Genomic DNA, 13,948 nt, shown 5'->3' with positions numbered 1-13,948 from the left:
GGCGGGCAGGTGGACAAACATCAGTGTCATCAGTGCGGCGTAATCCAGCTCATATAGGATCCGCTTCAAAATGAAACCATTATGCAGTGAGCAGTATGTAATTTGCGCATTTGGATATGGAGGTGCTGTGAGGATTTACAGCATGAATCAATGCCTTTTTAAGAAGCTGTGTAGAAACAGAGCTTACAGCTGTGTGAGAGAAAGAGCTGGCTGGTACTCAGAATCACACACACTGACAGTGGAGCCTCAGTTCTCGCTCGCAATGCACCAGCCTCCCCCACTTCCTGCGACCCTCGCACTCAAATTCAGCAGTCTACCACTCCCAAAAACCAAAATCCCTGTAACGCATCCCTTCTAATATAATCTCTGCAGTTCTGTTCATATTTCACCTATTCATTTCATTTTATCTCTTCTTATTAGAACACCACATAATTTGCCAGTCTTACAAAAACCAAATGCACATATCAACTCACACAGCGAGGGGAGTGGGTCTTCAGACTTGCTGAGGTTTTTTTGTAGTAAGTTAAATCAGTACAACACAAAGAAACCGGAGTGCTGGTTTAACAGTTGTTTACTTTTGTCCTTTCTGCCACTCCCACGTCATTTCTTCCTCTCCCTCCATCCCTTCCCTCCCATTACACACAGTCTTTCTCTGCATGAACAATGCCTCTCTAATGAGGACCCAGAATAGCGGGTGATGTCACTCAGGAGCTATGTGACTGTGGCCACTTCCCCCAAAGCATGCTGGGAGAAGTAGTGATTAAAGAGGGCTTTGTAGGAAAGATGTCACTGAATGAATACGTCTTCAAATAATCAAGGAGATGAATATTTCAGAGCAAGTATCCAGACAGAGCATTGTCTTGTGATAAGGACCTTACCTTTGCACGGTTGCTGCGCTGCGTGTTGTTGTTGTTCTGGGTGGTCAGCTCACTGTCCGTGTCCTCGTCAGAGGCTACACTGTCGTAGTCATGCTGGTCGTCGTCGATGCCCAGGTCCAAAGCATCTGGAGAAAGAGGAAAGCTTCCCAGTTTTATGTTTTGGACGAGGCTCAATCTAATAACACTGATGACTGATTTCAACTACTTTCTTTCCTGCTGCACAAATCTTAAAAGTCAGTGTGGATTTGGCATGGGCTCGTGTAGATTTAACACTAACAATAAATCCTAAAAAGGCTTTCTCCTTCTCTGGAATGAACTGCTGGGCTGGTTTCTTTGCAAGCTACTGAAGCTCGCAGCTATAATCACGTCCTCTAAAGCTTTAAAGCTTCTTGTTGTACATAAAAATATAAAGTAAATTCAATAAATAGACTGCGCTACTCTCATATCTGTACTTAGAGTAAATGGCATGGCATTGCTATTTATGCTTTAAGGGCATCAGGTTTAATGTCTCCACTCCTCCCTCCTCATCTCACCTGTCGGGCTGCTGAGACCTTTTCCCTGCTGTCTCCTTTTGGCGTCACTGAGGATGTCGATGATGAGCGTGGCGAACTCCCGGGCATTGAAACGGGCGAGCTTCTGACGGCCCTGGGGGAGAGACGAGTCAAGAGGTAGGGCTTTGTGTTCTTTAGACACGTGCGTGCAGTGGCATGACTGTGTCTACAATTCAGCACGTTCTGTCATGAGCTGCGCGGAGCGCCGATACAATGCAGCCCACAGTCAGCGGCTCATTGCCTGTGTGATGACTGTGGTCAACGACCATGTGCTTTGGAAAAACACAGTCATACTTGGAACACGAACATACACACACACACACACACACCCCAAAACTGTGCTCACACTTACATGTGCAGAAGAAAGACAAACTGTACAAATAAGCGAAAGTGCAGGCATTTGTATAGAAAATAAAAAGTAGCCCTGACCTCAAAAGCCAGAGTAGAATTACTTGACAAGCTATTCTATTAATAACGCCCCACTCTCGAGGACAAATGAGGTAAAAGGTTCAACCCCAGACACGTGTTTGGTTTTTGCTCTGTTTTCCACCATAAATAGATAGCTGCTGACCACAGAGAACTGGCCAATCGGTGTAGAGCAAACGTGGCGATGTGGGTCTTTTTTCTTCTTCCTTCTGTGTGGATGATTGAGTTAAAAGTCAGCGCTTACACCACTGAGCCACACAGATGAGGAGCAACTGTGTGAGAGGACATATGGGATTTCTCTCTCTCACACACAGAGAGAGGGAAAAGAGGGGAGGAGGCAAAGGGGAGAGGATTACGCTTTCTCACAGCTGAAGTATATCCCCTGTTAATTTCACACTCTTTCACAGCTTCGCCTGAAACGGAAACAATCTGCAGTCTGTCTCAGATATCAGGAGGTTTCAGCTTGTCTTAGAGATTCTTTTTCTCTCTACAAATTAAAAAAAAACTAAACATCCTAAATTTCACATGTGGCTGTCCTCCTCAGAGTGATCAACATGAAAGTGTGTGTAGTGTGTTTACCTGGTTGCGCGTGGCCGAGTATTCAGGATTGACCGGTAGGAAAGGGACGGCGCTGCGTTCTGTTACCAGAGTGCTGTGGTTCTGGGTCGTAAGCCACACTGGAGACAAAAACAGAGCGGAGAGAATAGATCTGTGAGTATTTGTGTGCGTGAGTGTGTCTTAAAGCAACAAGGTCATTTTGACGAGGACATGCGCAGCCGCCCACATCAAACAGCGTGTCCATCCACCTACAGACACACAGAGAGACAAACCGAACAGCGAGAACTGTGCAATATATCAAAAAACATTCATTTCATCTTTTAGTACGCTTGTCTCCCAAGTTATCACCGTGTGTGTGTTTATCTCTGCCACTTACCTGCAGTGCTTCTGTCAAAAAGCACAATTTGACTGTTGCTGTTACTGAAGGGAAGGAAGAGAAGAAAAGGAAAAAGGAAAAAAAAGAGAGGAGGAGGAGAGACTGAAGAATATGCGAGGCACTTCCTCACTTGGACTCTCCTCCTCCCTCACTCGCAACATTTGGCCTCCATTGCACAGAGTCTTTTCCTTTCCTCCTCCCTCTGTCCTTCAAAACTCACCCTCAATCGCATTAATGCTTATTTTAGTCTGAGAAGTTTAATTTTCTACTCTTTGCGCTTTCTACTTTTGTCCAACATTAAGTTTTTTTCCCCCAATATAAATGAACACGAGGCTCACCTGCATCGTTCTCCCGTCGATCCACCTCGTCGTAGACATCCATGGCTAATTCTTCGAACAGCCGGTTGTTGAGCTGTAAAGCAAACAAATACACTGAGCCCCAGAAAGAGTAACAGGTTTTATCCGTCCACAGACATACACATGACAGCAAAAGCAAAGATCTGTCTGAAAGGAAATGGGCTGTCACCCTGGTAAAAGGTGTTTTATATTGTTTTTGATACATTCTGATTCTCTATGAACACTTATTTATTTTTAACAAACATGCTGTCAGGACTTAGGAGTTAAGCCCTCCAAACACTGATGAATGATCAACGGATTCTGAACTACCGCCATTATGTGGAGATTAGCAGCCGGTCGGGGGAGAAAACAAACATTACTTTAGTTTGGAACAAACAAAAAATCTGTTTCAACCGGTTTTAGTCCAATGGAATCTTTTTGAAACCGAATCACATCTTTTCACTGGAAGATTTTTAGGAAGACCAAAGATGCTGTCTCCTAAATGTAATTCTTTGATGCTGACTGCAAGGAGATGTTCAATAGGATGTGTGGATCTCACCGCTTGGAGCTTCTTCTTGGCAGCCTTGGCTAATTCTGAGAGGTCCAGACTATTAAATGAAGCACAGAAGGTGACAGTCAGACAGGCAGCACAGATACAGTCACACAGACACGCACAGGAAAAGGGTGGGTGGAAGAAATGGAGACAGAGACTGCAGCGAGTGGTGAGGAGGAAGGGATAAAGGGGTGTTTTGGTAGGAAGAGGGAGAGGAGATTGCAGCTACATTGAGGTGGGATGCACTGGGTGTCAGACCAAGACAGCTTGTTCGAATAATGACTGCTGGTGGCAACTCAAAATTGTGGAAAATCAGCAAATTATGCCTGTCAAAAATGTTTCTTTCGGGTGATGATCTACAGAAAGCTCAGGCATCAGTGCACAGATCAACAGAAAGAGAGATCATTTATGCCTCAACATCTTCACCAACTAGTTTAAATTGTTACTTTACAAACACTAAATTTAACAAACGGCAATACGTATAAGCCAATAGTATCTGCTGCTTACATATGTGTTAAAAATTAGAATAAATGGAACTAATTAGTTCTATACCTTATTCTATTATTACTACAGCCTTACAGTACAATGCTGGAAAAAAAAATTATCCCATCAGTGTCACTAGTCAAGAAAAGAATTGCAGTAAAGAATAGTGAAACACTCAAAACACCAAGACACTGGGTTGCAGCGAGAGAGAGAGAGATAGAGAGAGAGACAGAGAGAGACGGAGAGAGAGAGAGATGTGTGAAATGGAGGAGGAGATTCTGGGAAAAAAAAGGAACAAGGAAAGTAAAGATACCTCTGTGTCGGGCACTTAGGACGAGCTCTGGCTCCACCAAGCGCAGCGAAATGGAGAAAACAGAAATTGAGTGAGAGAAAGCAAGAAACAGAAAGAAGGGGAAGAGAAGCCACATCAAAACAGCTTTAGTTGTTATTTTCAAGAGGAGCCATTCACCAGACCAGAGCAGGCGTGAGTGGAGTTAGATGGCAGCTGAGAAACAAGATCCGTTTCGACGTGCACTTGGTTGATTCACGTATCGTGTGCATTTCAGAGTGGACTTTTTGATACTCAGCTGGGAAAGCTCAGCACCCATCAAATACTCAAGAGAAGCTGTGCCAAGTCATGATTTACCACATCCTGGCCGTGCACAACTGCATCTCTGGAATCTGCAGTTTAAGCACACTTCAAGTATTTAACTCAGAGGAGTTATCTGAATTTACATTAAACAGCCAGCTTTGAAAATATGCCAGACTTTCTTTATGGGTGGGGTGAATGCACAGTATGGCGCCACCCTGTGGTCAGAGCCCTACATCAGGACCACTGAATCCATGCCAAGGAGAGACAAGGAAATGAAGTAGTCACAGCAGTATGGCAAAGTAGGGAGCTGCAGGGACACTAATACAGTTTAATCATGCAATCGAATAACGCCATGCAATCAACGACGGGCTCAGAGTCAATTCAACGCACAAAAATCACCACATGGTGCATACCTGTCAGCCATCTGAGGAATGATATAATGTCCATTCTTGTGGTCTGAGACGAGGAGAGGGAGGAGAGAAGGAGGGCTTTAAATGCTTGTCACAGAGCTGAGCGGTCAAACTTCTCCACACAGCAGTGGGTTCTCCACGAGTTACCTGGACGACGGCCGCACAAGTAGAACGCTAGCCGGTCCGTCAGTTCATACTGACACTCTACCAAGCGTTCTGCCAGCTCTATATGTCCCGCCTGCCTGGAAAACACAAATCAATAACATTTAGATCTACGTTGACCTATTTTAAAGATACAATTCAATGCAAATTTCATAATCAACGGAGAGTACCGAGCATAATCCATAGGCGTGCGTCCATTGATGTCAGGCGCTCCAGGGTCTGCGCCGTACACGACCAGCAGCTCGGCCTGTAAGATCTGTCCCGCCTTGGCTGCCACATGTAGCGGCGTGGTGCCTTTCTCCTGGTGGATACAGACACATGGACATTGTTTAAAAGAGCATGCTTAGTGTGAAAAGAATGAATGAACTGCATGGCTAATTTGCTGGCTGTAGTGAGTCAGCAAGTGAGGTCGTTTCCTTTTTCCTGACCGGGTGGAAGAAGTTGGCCTGAGCACCGAGGGACAAGAGCCGAAGACACGTCTCTAAACTCCCTGTTCGCACACTTGAATGAAGTTGCTATTAGAGAAAGAGAGAGAGAAAAAAAAACAACAACAGAGAAAGAGAAGAGGTAAGGGGGGGGGTGGCAAGATTGTGGAAACAGAAACAAGCAGAAATCCCTTATTAGCCCAGTGGAGCTCCACAGCATTAGAGATCATTATTACATCCTGCTGCGTCATTCAGATCACTTCCTGCCAGGGGGTTTTATGACGGAGAGTGGATGTGCGTCTTTAGGCGAGTGCACACGTGTGTGTTTATGTGCGACGCTGACATTTAAAAGTGAAGCAGCCCTTGTGTTTGAATAGGCTGCTCCACAGTCTAGCTGTGTCCGTGTAGGCCAATTAATCCCAACTCATAACATTTTACACCTCAGTTGTGTACCACGGAGTTATATTTGGGCACAGAAATGAGAATACTTCTCCAGTTTCTTTGACAGCATAGCGCTGAGGCACACTGTATCACACCGTCAAAGAAAGTGTGGCCGGAAATGTGGAGAAGGAAATTGCAGATCCACACAGCAGGAAATTCTGATTTGAAATAAGAAATTAGCTTTTATGTCGTATCTGGTGGCAGAGTGTCAAATAACTGTTTTACAAAATGTATTTCTCAACAAACTGTGTGATTTCTAAACTTTCATTAATGCTGTTGAGCAGGCCTGCAGCAGAATGAATGAATCATGGGCTGGTTTAGGATGAGCTGAATTCCACACGTATCTTGGGCAAAACAGAATTTCATTTATGTTACATTTTCCTTTCTAAAAATGTACAATGAACAATGGCAGCATGAGGAAATCTTCTCTCCACACTCACCTTACTGAGATCCTTTGTAGTGACGCCATCGTCATCGCGGCAGGGCAGCTTGTGCACAAATGCCAGCATCTGGTATTTGGCTCTGATGAACTCTGACTTAGTGGGGCTGCGCAGGAGGAGAAGGTAAGATGCTTAGCAAAAAATCCAGATCAACAGAAAACAGCCAAACCCCACTACACTGTGCTGCTGTCCTCAATATTCATTGAGCCTCCATTTCATGGCCACTCCAAACTGTGCACGAGCATTCAAATAAAAAAAAAAACAAAAAACAGGAGTCTGTGTGGGATCTGAAACATGACACAACAAGATGAGGTGATCTGTATTTTCAGCGAGAAGTTAGTGCTTTGATTTCACTTCTCCCCGTCTCCGTTTGATCCTGTGTACTGGGTGAAAAATCACAAAAAAACAGTCCACCCACACTCTTATCTTCAGTAAACGGTTAGACACAAACAGTACCGAGGTTTATGAGCAAGGCGAGAATCTATTTGTTTCTCATTTTACTGCACAATTACAGACACTGCGAAGCCAATTGCATCTGGTGAGAATAAATTGATCTCCACATTGAGCAAGGAGTGACAGCTTCTGCTTATTTATTAGTGTTCGCGTAATAAAGACACAAACTTGATGAATAATGTAACGTGTTTTACCAAGCTAGAGACAGTTTAGCTTGAGATTTGTGGAACCTCTCCTTCATTTCCAATACCTGATCTTATGACCGTTTCATGGTTACATTTAAGCCCCTCCGTGCACTACAACTTTCACAAAGGCTTCTGACAGAGAACAACATGAGTCATTTGGAACGTGATCCGACACTGAAAGAAAACTGTTTGGCTGGACTGAGGTAATGAAAGCACAATCACTTATATGTAGGTATGCATCATGAAATAACTTTCATATGTCAATACACATGTGAAATATGGCCGATGGACTTTGATAGATTGCATTCGTCCATGTTTTAACAGATAATACAAATAGTCAGTGACAATTAGAGCCACTCAAACATGAGCTGATCACGTGGCTGGAATGGAGGCATAGCAAGTTTTCAAACAGTGCAGTAGCAGCAAGATGCGACACATGCTAATGTTTGGACTGCTAATGTTACTAATGATTAATCCGACTCAGTTCTGTTACAATAACTCACTGCTTTCGGCTTGGTATTTCCTCCTCCTGAGTCCAGCGGAGCATCAAGTTTGTGTACAGAAAGGAAGCATATTGCCACCGTGTCACAACTCATGTCACTCATCTTATTACGCTCAGAATTAACAGCACCGATTTTTGCTACGAGATTTCAGTTGTACAAATTTTGGCGTGTTTTTTTTTTCTGCTATTTTTTTAAGAGCTAACGATGACTCCAAAGGCTGGAGCAAGATGAAACAATCATCGCTGTAATACTAAACCAACCAGAGGTAAAACTGGCCAAGTCTCAACATACAAACACCCCTGCAGTGAGCGCACAAACATGACAGGGCAGAGCGGATGGAGATACGGCCATCCAGAACCCTGATCATTCAAAGGCAGCTTTTAAATGGAAGTACAGACATTTATTGACAGACATCTATTGTGTTTCATTATTCTTTTACAAATGTAGAAATGCCATCTACAGCTATAGATCAAATCTGACTGGTATCTTGTCTCATTTCATCAAACACAAACATTTGAATAATTTAGATTAATGTAGCATTTCCTGTTTGTAATTTATTCTGTCAGGTGTCCATTTATCTCTTCAATCATATATTCAGTCTTATAATAAATAATTGAACATGCATATGCATCTTATACTTCCATTAAGAGGAGATCTAAATTCTTTGACATATTTAATCACTTCTATGTAATGCAACAGTTAATTTGCCCAGTAATTAGTTACTTTTAAAATATTGCAACAAAGTTACTAAGTTGCTTTTTTGAAAAAGCAACTCGTAACTAGAGCTATTTTTTTTTTAAGTAACTCGCCTAACACAGGTAAAATTATGTTTCACAATTTTAAAGTGTGGAACATTTATCGAATGTGAGACAGTTTTAAAATGTCTGATTTATTGCCGAGTGACATATCAAAATTTACACAGTAATAGACATTTATAGTTTAAGCTTGAGAACTTGAAATTAAGAAATACATCATATATATCAATATATCTTTTAGCATGAAAATATTAATGCAGTTGGTAGGTGAGTCTGACACAGATTTTTATTTATGGTCAAATTTCATTTTGAAAAAAAAAAAAGAGTTGATGTCGTATACTGCTATTTTGTGAAAAAAAAAAAAATATATATTGTGAAATGATTTGTGGGCCATATCGTTCAGCCCTTTTCCTACGCCGATGTTAGTGTTGCTGTGTGTTGTGAGGCTGCAGGCAGGACACTTACTGGACCTTGTCCTGAGGGTTTGGTTTCCGTCGACCGCTCTGCACCTGAGCGGGGTCGAGGAGGCTGTGTTCCCATATGGAGTTGGCCCCGTTACTGGCCAAGGTCTGAACCATCTGAGGCACAAGGACACACAAAACACACAGAGACAGTGACTCATGATATCTGCTTGCATCTACAACTATGTTTTGCTAAACAGAAATCCATCCACTGTGTAATAATGTAGAATCAAAACTAGCTGACAGAAACACCCGCTCTCATTTTATATTTACTGAAACACAGGATCTAAGTCAACGATGAAGTGGTTTCCACAATGTCCTGGAAACCCACTAATATTCAATCCTGTCGGGTGTGCCAGGTTTGAGTGTTTAATAGACAAGGGGAGTAAGGTCAGTTGACCTGTCTTATTTTCTGAAGAGGTAAGCAGGTGGGATTCTGGTATGCAGCCGTCTCAACAGCAGAGACAATATCGACCTTGACTTAGCAGCCCCAATTATTCACCTTGCTGTGTTCTGCAGGGTTATGAAGTGAGCAGAAGGCAGGAGGGGGGTCGGGTGGGGAGAGATGCAGCACATCACTTGTGATGTGAAGCTCAGACAGAAATTAGTTCCACGTGTCAAAGTCTCGGACCCCTTTTAAAATTTGTCTCAAAGCTCAAAAGCTTACATCATTGATACTGATCTGCAACATCTAATATTTAATCCAAAAGTCCACTCCTGCAGAAAATGAAATAAACAAACTGCGGATACATATTTACATTATCTGTGCTGAGTCAGAGTTCTGTTTCCCTTCCTGCTTCTGTGGCCCTATCCTGAGCTTCGGGTACCATACCTGAGGTATTTCATTTTGTCTGGTCTCCACTGCCGAGCCTTACCTGCAGTAGTGCGGGAGGCCATCCACTGTGCCTCAGGTGCTTGACTATGGAGATATGGCGGCCTAAGCTGCGGTGGACTGAACAGCATTCGTCACAGATAAGGACTCCACGGTTGATACTAGTCCAGCCCGGGTCTGGCAGACAAACAGGGACACAGTGATGAGCATTGCATTGAAGTTTCATCAAACCATTCAATTACATCATCAGCGTCAAATAAAATGGCCAATCAGCACATATATAGAACATAACTGCTACACCTGCACAGCTACTCAGCTCAGGCTTCATTAGGTTCACAGAAAACACACGTTGTATTTATAGCTTAATAAACTGAAGGTAGCAGTGGAGCTCTAAAAGGACCAAATAGCAGTACAGTGTGTCCAGATTCAGGTCTGTGGTTTTTTTCTGTGTTCAGTATGTTCTACCCATGTGTTCATGTCAATGGGCTTTCTCCAGATGACAAAATATGCATTTCAAATCAATTCAAGATTCTGAAATGACTGTAAATGTGAATCTAGCGTTTGTCCCTGTGTGGTGTCATGGAGGAGAGACCTGTTCCAGGTGTGTCTTGCATTCCAACATATTGCTGCTGGGATCATTTGGCTGAAGTACTATAGAAGATGGACGGATTGAGGCAGACTCTTTCACCCAAACCGTGTGCATATTTTGTAAAAAGAAATATGCTGTTTGGCTTAACACATTCATCTGTGTGATAATTCAAACAGCTGTGGAACCACAAAACTGTTAACAATTGTTCCAGAATTCTCCTGATTATGAGTCAAATGAAGAAATGGGGCAATTAGGAAAAATTAAATCAAGCAATAATAACTGACAGTTCAACGACAATTCCACCACAGAGAAATGAATAATGTCAACCTTAATGTGAATAGAACAAGATTATATTACAACAATATACACAAATGATCTCAAAGAGATGCAACCCATATATTTAGGCGTATGATTTGATCAAGCTCATCTGTATTCTTCTATCGAGACAATCATCTGAACTCAACGTCGACTCACAAATGAGTATGAATGACATGAGGAAGAGAGTGGAAGCACCAAGGCCAACGCCAGTCTACAACCACTGACAGACTAGTCAGAGTCTGGGTCATGTTTATGCCCTCAGGGTGCCTATGTGACGAGCGGCTCACAACCAACACAGTCTGCAATATCAAAACAAATATCTGCACGTGTCCTGCAGGCAGATCGTTCACGCACAAACACACACATCCACTGTTTGTATTACTCACTGCTGAGCTCGGATAAAACCGTCTGGGTTTATGGTATTAATGAAGCTAAAATAGTCCATCATCTGATGAACCGACATGCTCTAAGTCTTTTCTGCCAGCAGAAAAAGTAACAGTAAATGCGCAATGGTTTTTGAGAAGAGCTATAGCCTAGTTTAGAACAGTAGCCCGTGGGCTGTAAAGCTGGACTGCAGCAATTTAATTCCTTAATCTGTGTAATAAATATAAAAACTCCCACAGGCTAGGCTATCTGCTGGGCCCGCTGGATCAATATGAGGCTACACCATTAAGCTATTAGACCTGGATAGACTATTAGCAATGCTATATTGGCCAGATCCTTCAGTATGGCTGAATTTGCCTGAATTCGGTATCGACAGCTATTTGTGAAAGTGTCACTTAAGCCAGCACACAAGATGTGCAATGATGAGTAATCACATCTAATGTTTAGAAACCTCCTGCTGAAATAGCATCTACTAAGTTCTCAGTTTACTGGAAATCATGAGCAGCACTAAAATGTTAATTTTGCTTGTTCACTTACATCACACACAGTTTTTCATTTGGCTGAATTCGATACTCTGCTTCAACTAAACGCAAGCCACCACATCAACAAGAACCTTGCATGATCTACAAATTCAACACAACTGTAAAGCTACTCTAACTTACATTTGCACTCAGTTTACACTGATGACAAGATGATTCGATGTTGCTATAAACTGTGCAGATTGCCCTGGTGTGACATGAAAGCCTCCAGAGGCTTGGCAAGTAGTGGACGTATCAGTCGTCCTTTGTAGGCATGCCATCGAGTTATCCCCAAGCATGACACAAAGCTGGGTGGCAGGGAGGTGGCCTGTCACCAGTGGCTAGGTCAGCATTTTGCAGTTCACGCTGCATGTGTGCGCATGTCGTCGTAAGGAGGGGCTGCATGCAGAGAGCTGGCGATAGTAGAAGGAATAGACACAGCTTGAAGCAGGTATGCTGACAACAAGTAAGCAATGATGATAGTAAATAAACTCTTTGTCTGCAGAGATCTGTGTGAATAGACTAGTGTCTTCAGACTAAACCACAACTCTTGATGCAGCAGAAATATTCTGTTTGCTGGTTTTATAAGAATGTGTGTAAACCAAAGCACATTGTAACTTATGAAAGCTATTGAGAACACTAAAGAAATTAAGCATTGCTGAAACTTTAAAGTAGAGACTACAGAGAGAGCAGGGGAATAGCTTCAAATCCTAAATCACTGGTAAGGATTTGAGCACTTAGCAATGAACACTGTCTTCAACATTTGGAAACAGAAACACAGTTATGAGGAGAACAGCTGTGATGAGAGCAGCTGTTGTTCTCCATGTACACATGAATGAACGCAGGACTCACAGATCACCAATGATCATGGGCTTCAAACTAAACATGAGTGCATGTGAGGCTACATCTGCCACGGGGCAAGGGAGGTGAGTATGAGGTTGCTGTGATTACACCACCTCCTTTCAAGCTCATGTGGGAACAAAACTGACCCAAGGTATGTTTGGACAGACAACCTGCACAATGTGTGGATCATGCATCGCTCTTTATGCTGGCAGGTGGATTTTGCATTTTGGATCAATTTAATTGATCTATGATAAGATGACACCCTAATATCCTGAAGCAGTAAAGATTATTTCTATTGCAAAGCGTGTTCAATGAATATGTTGTGAAGTGGCAGATCTTTCATTAAACCAGGTTTTCAACAAACAGCACAGACTAACACCAGACGCTGTTACAACTACTGACTGGGTCTTTGACGCGTTAGCTGCCACTAACTTGTCGTTTAGCAAAAGTTAGCCACTGTGGCTAACCCTCTAGCTAAGCTAGCTCTACTGTGCACACAAACTCCCAAAACCCACAGACAAGCGTTTTTATAACACACCGCTCTCTCGATATAAGTGGGACATCGTATTTTGGGACGTCTGGCCTCGACTAAAAGCTTTAAATTCATCCCGCTGCACAGTGAATCAAAATCGCCAGCTTGCTAGCCGAGCTAAGCTAATGTGTTAAGAAGTCTGTCCCGGTGACGAAAATCAAAACAAACGTCTCCGGAAGCAGAAAATCTGAATAAATCTGACACAAATATCTGCCGCTGCAACAAATAAACTTTGATTCATTGCATATGGGCCTGCTCTAAGGAATGCACACATTAATCTGCTCAATGAGTTGACGTTGAGCAGCTGTTAGCTCCACATATTCCCCGTTGTGGTAACACGCCTATTTTTCACTGTTTATTTGCGGCCTAAACGACGCCTGGCCATTTTCCTGCCCTGCGGACCCGCTGACAGTGACAGCCACCCCGGCCCTGTCCTCCCAGCACGTAGCCCCTCCGCACTTATTGTTCCACCACAACAGTCCTTTTTCCTCTCTCTTTTTTTTTTTTTTTGGTTTGTTCCCCCCCTCCTCCTCCTCACCTGGCGCACTGCAGTCGGCGCAGACTTCTGTCCTCTGTAGCTTTCTGGACATGTCGAAAGTGGCTGGAACGGAGAGGTGGATGTCGGCGAAAGATGTGAATATTCGCCCGTCTTTCCTCCACCGCGCTACCGACCGACGTCTGCCGTCAACCGACTCGGCCCCTCAATCCCCGGAAGCCGGGCGGTGTGTTCGGCTTTCCCGGCCAGCTGTCGGCTGAATTTCCCGTTTTGTTTGTTTGGTTTTTATTTTCCCTGCGTTCTCTTCGCCTCTCGTCCACAAGTGCAGTCCAACTGTAAGTTATGTGGACATGGTTAAACGGTGGGGATGAATCTCCAGTGTGGATGAGCCCGCTGCATTGCCTCCGATCCGCCGAGAGACGGCAGCTCTCCACCTGTCAGTCCGCACA

At 43.4% G+C, this 13,948-nt stretch overlaps 1 protein-coding gene across 3 annotated transcripts in view; it reads right to left on the bottom strand.

Annotated features, from left to right (window-relative positions):
• The window catches only part of git1 (G protein-coupled receptor kinase interacting ArfGAP 1), a 23,032-nt gene extending 9,084 nt beyond the window's left edge, over window positions 1–13,948 (bottom strand). Inside the window, exons 1-14 of one of the 3 annotated variants that reach the window (XM_030107962.1) lie at window positions 13,542–13,948; window positions 9,863–9,996; window positions 8,992–9,104; window positions 6,631–6,736; window positions 5,753–5,839; window positions 5,495–5,625; window positions 5,310–5,404; window positions 5,166–5,208; window positions 4,474–4,500; window positions 3,684–3,732; window positions 3,128–3,200; window positions 2,435–2,532; window positions 1,412–1,523; window positions 879–1,003 (exon numbers count right to left, since the gene is read on the bottom strand). In XM_030107962.1, the coding sequence (XP_029963822.1) occupies window positions 879–1,003; window positions 1,412–1,523; window positions 2,435–2,532; window positions 3,128–3,200; window positions 3,684–3,732; window positions 4,474–4,500; window positions 5,166–5,208; window positions 5,310–5,404; window positions 5,495–5,625; window positions 5,753–5,839; window positions 6,631–6,736; window positions 8,992–9,104; window positions 9,863–9,996; window positions 13,542–13,593 (1,245 nt within the window). In that variant the 5' untranslated portion in view covers window positions 13,594–13,948. The remainder of the gene's footprint in view (window positions 1–878; window positions 1,004–1,411; window positions 1,524–2,434; window positions 2,533–3,127; window positions 3,201–3,683; window positions 3,733–4,473; window positions 4,501–5,165; window positions 5,209–5,309; window positions 5,405–5,494; window positions 5,626–5,752; window positions 5,840–6,630; window positions 6,737–8,991; window positions 9,105–9,862; window positions 9,997–13,541) is intronic. The other 2 variants (XM_030107963.1, XM_030107964.1) reach the window with 2 other exon arrangements.

The sequence above is a fragment of the Salarias fasciatus genome, chromosome 14 (assembly GCF_902148845.1).
Source record: "Salarias fasciatus chromosome 14, fSalaFa1.1, whole genome shotgun sequence".
In the NCBI taxonomy this organism is placed as follows: Eukaryota; Metazoa; Chordata; class Actinopteri; order Blenniiformes; family Blenniidae; genus Salarias; species Salarias fasciatus.
Note: the sequence above shows the minus strand (reverse complement) of the source record. Positions and strands in the feature narration are given on the sequence as shown.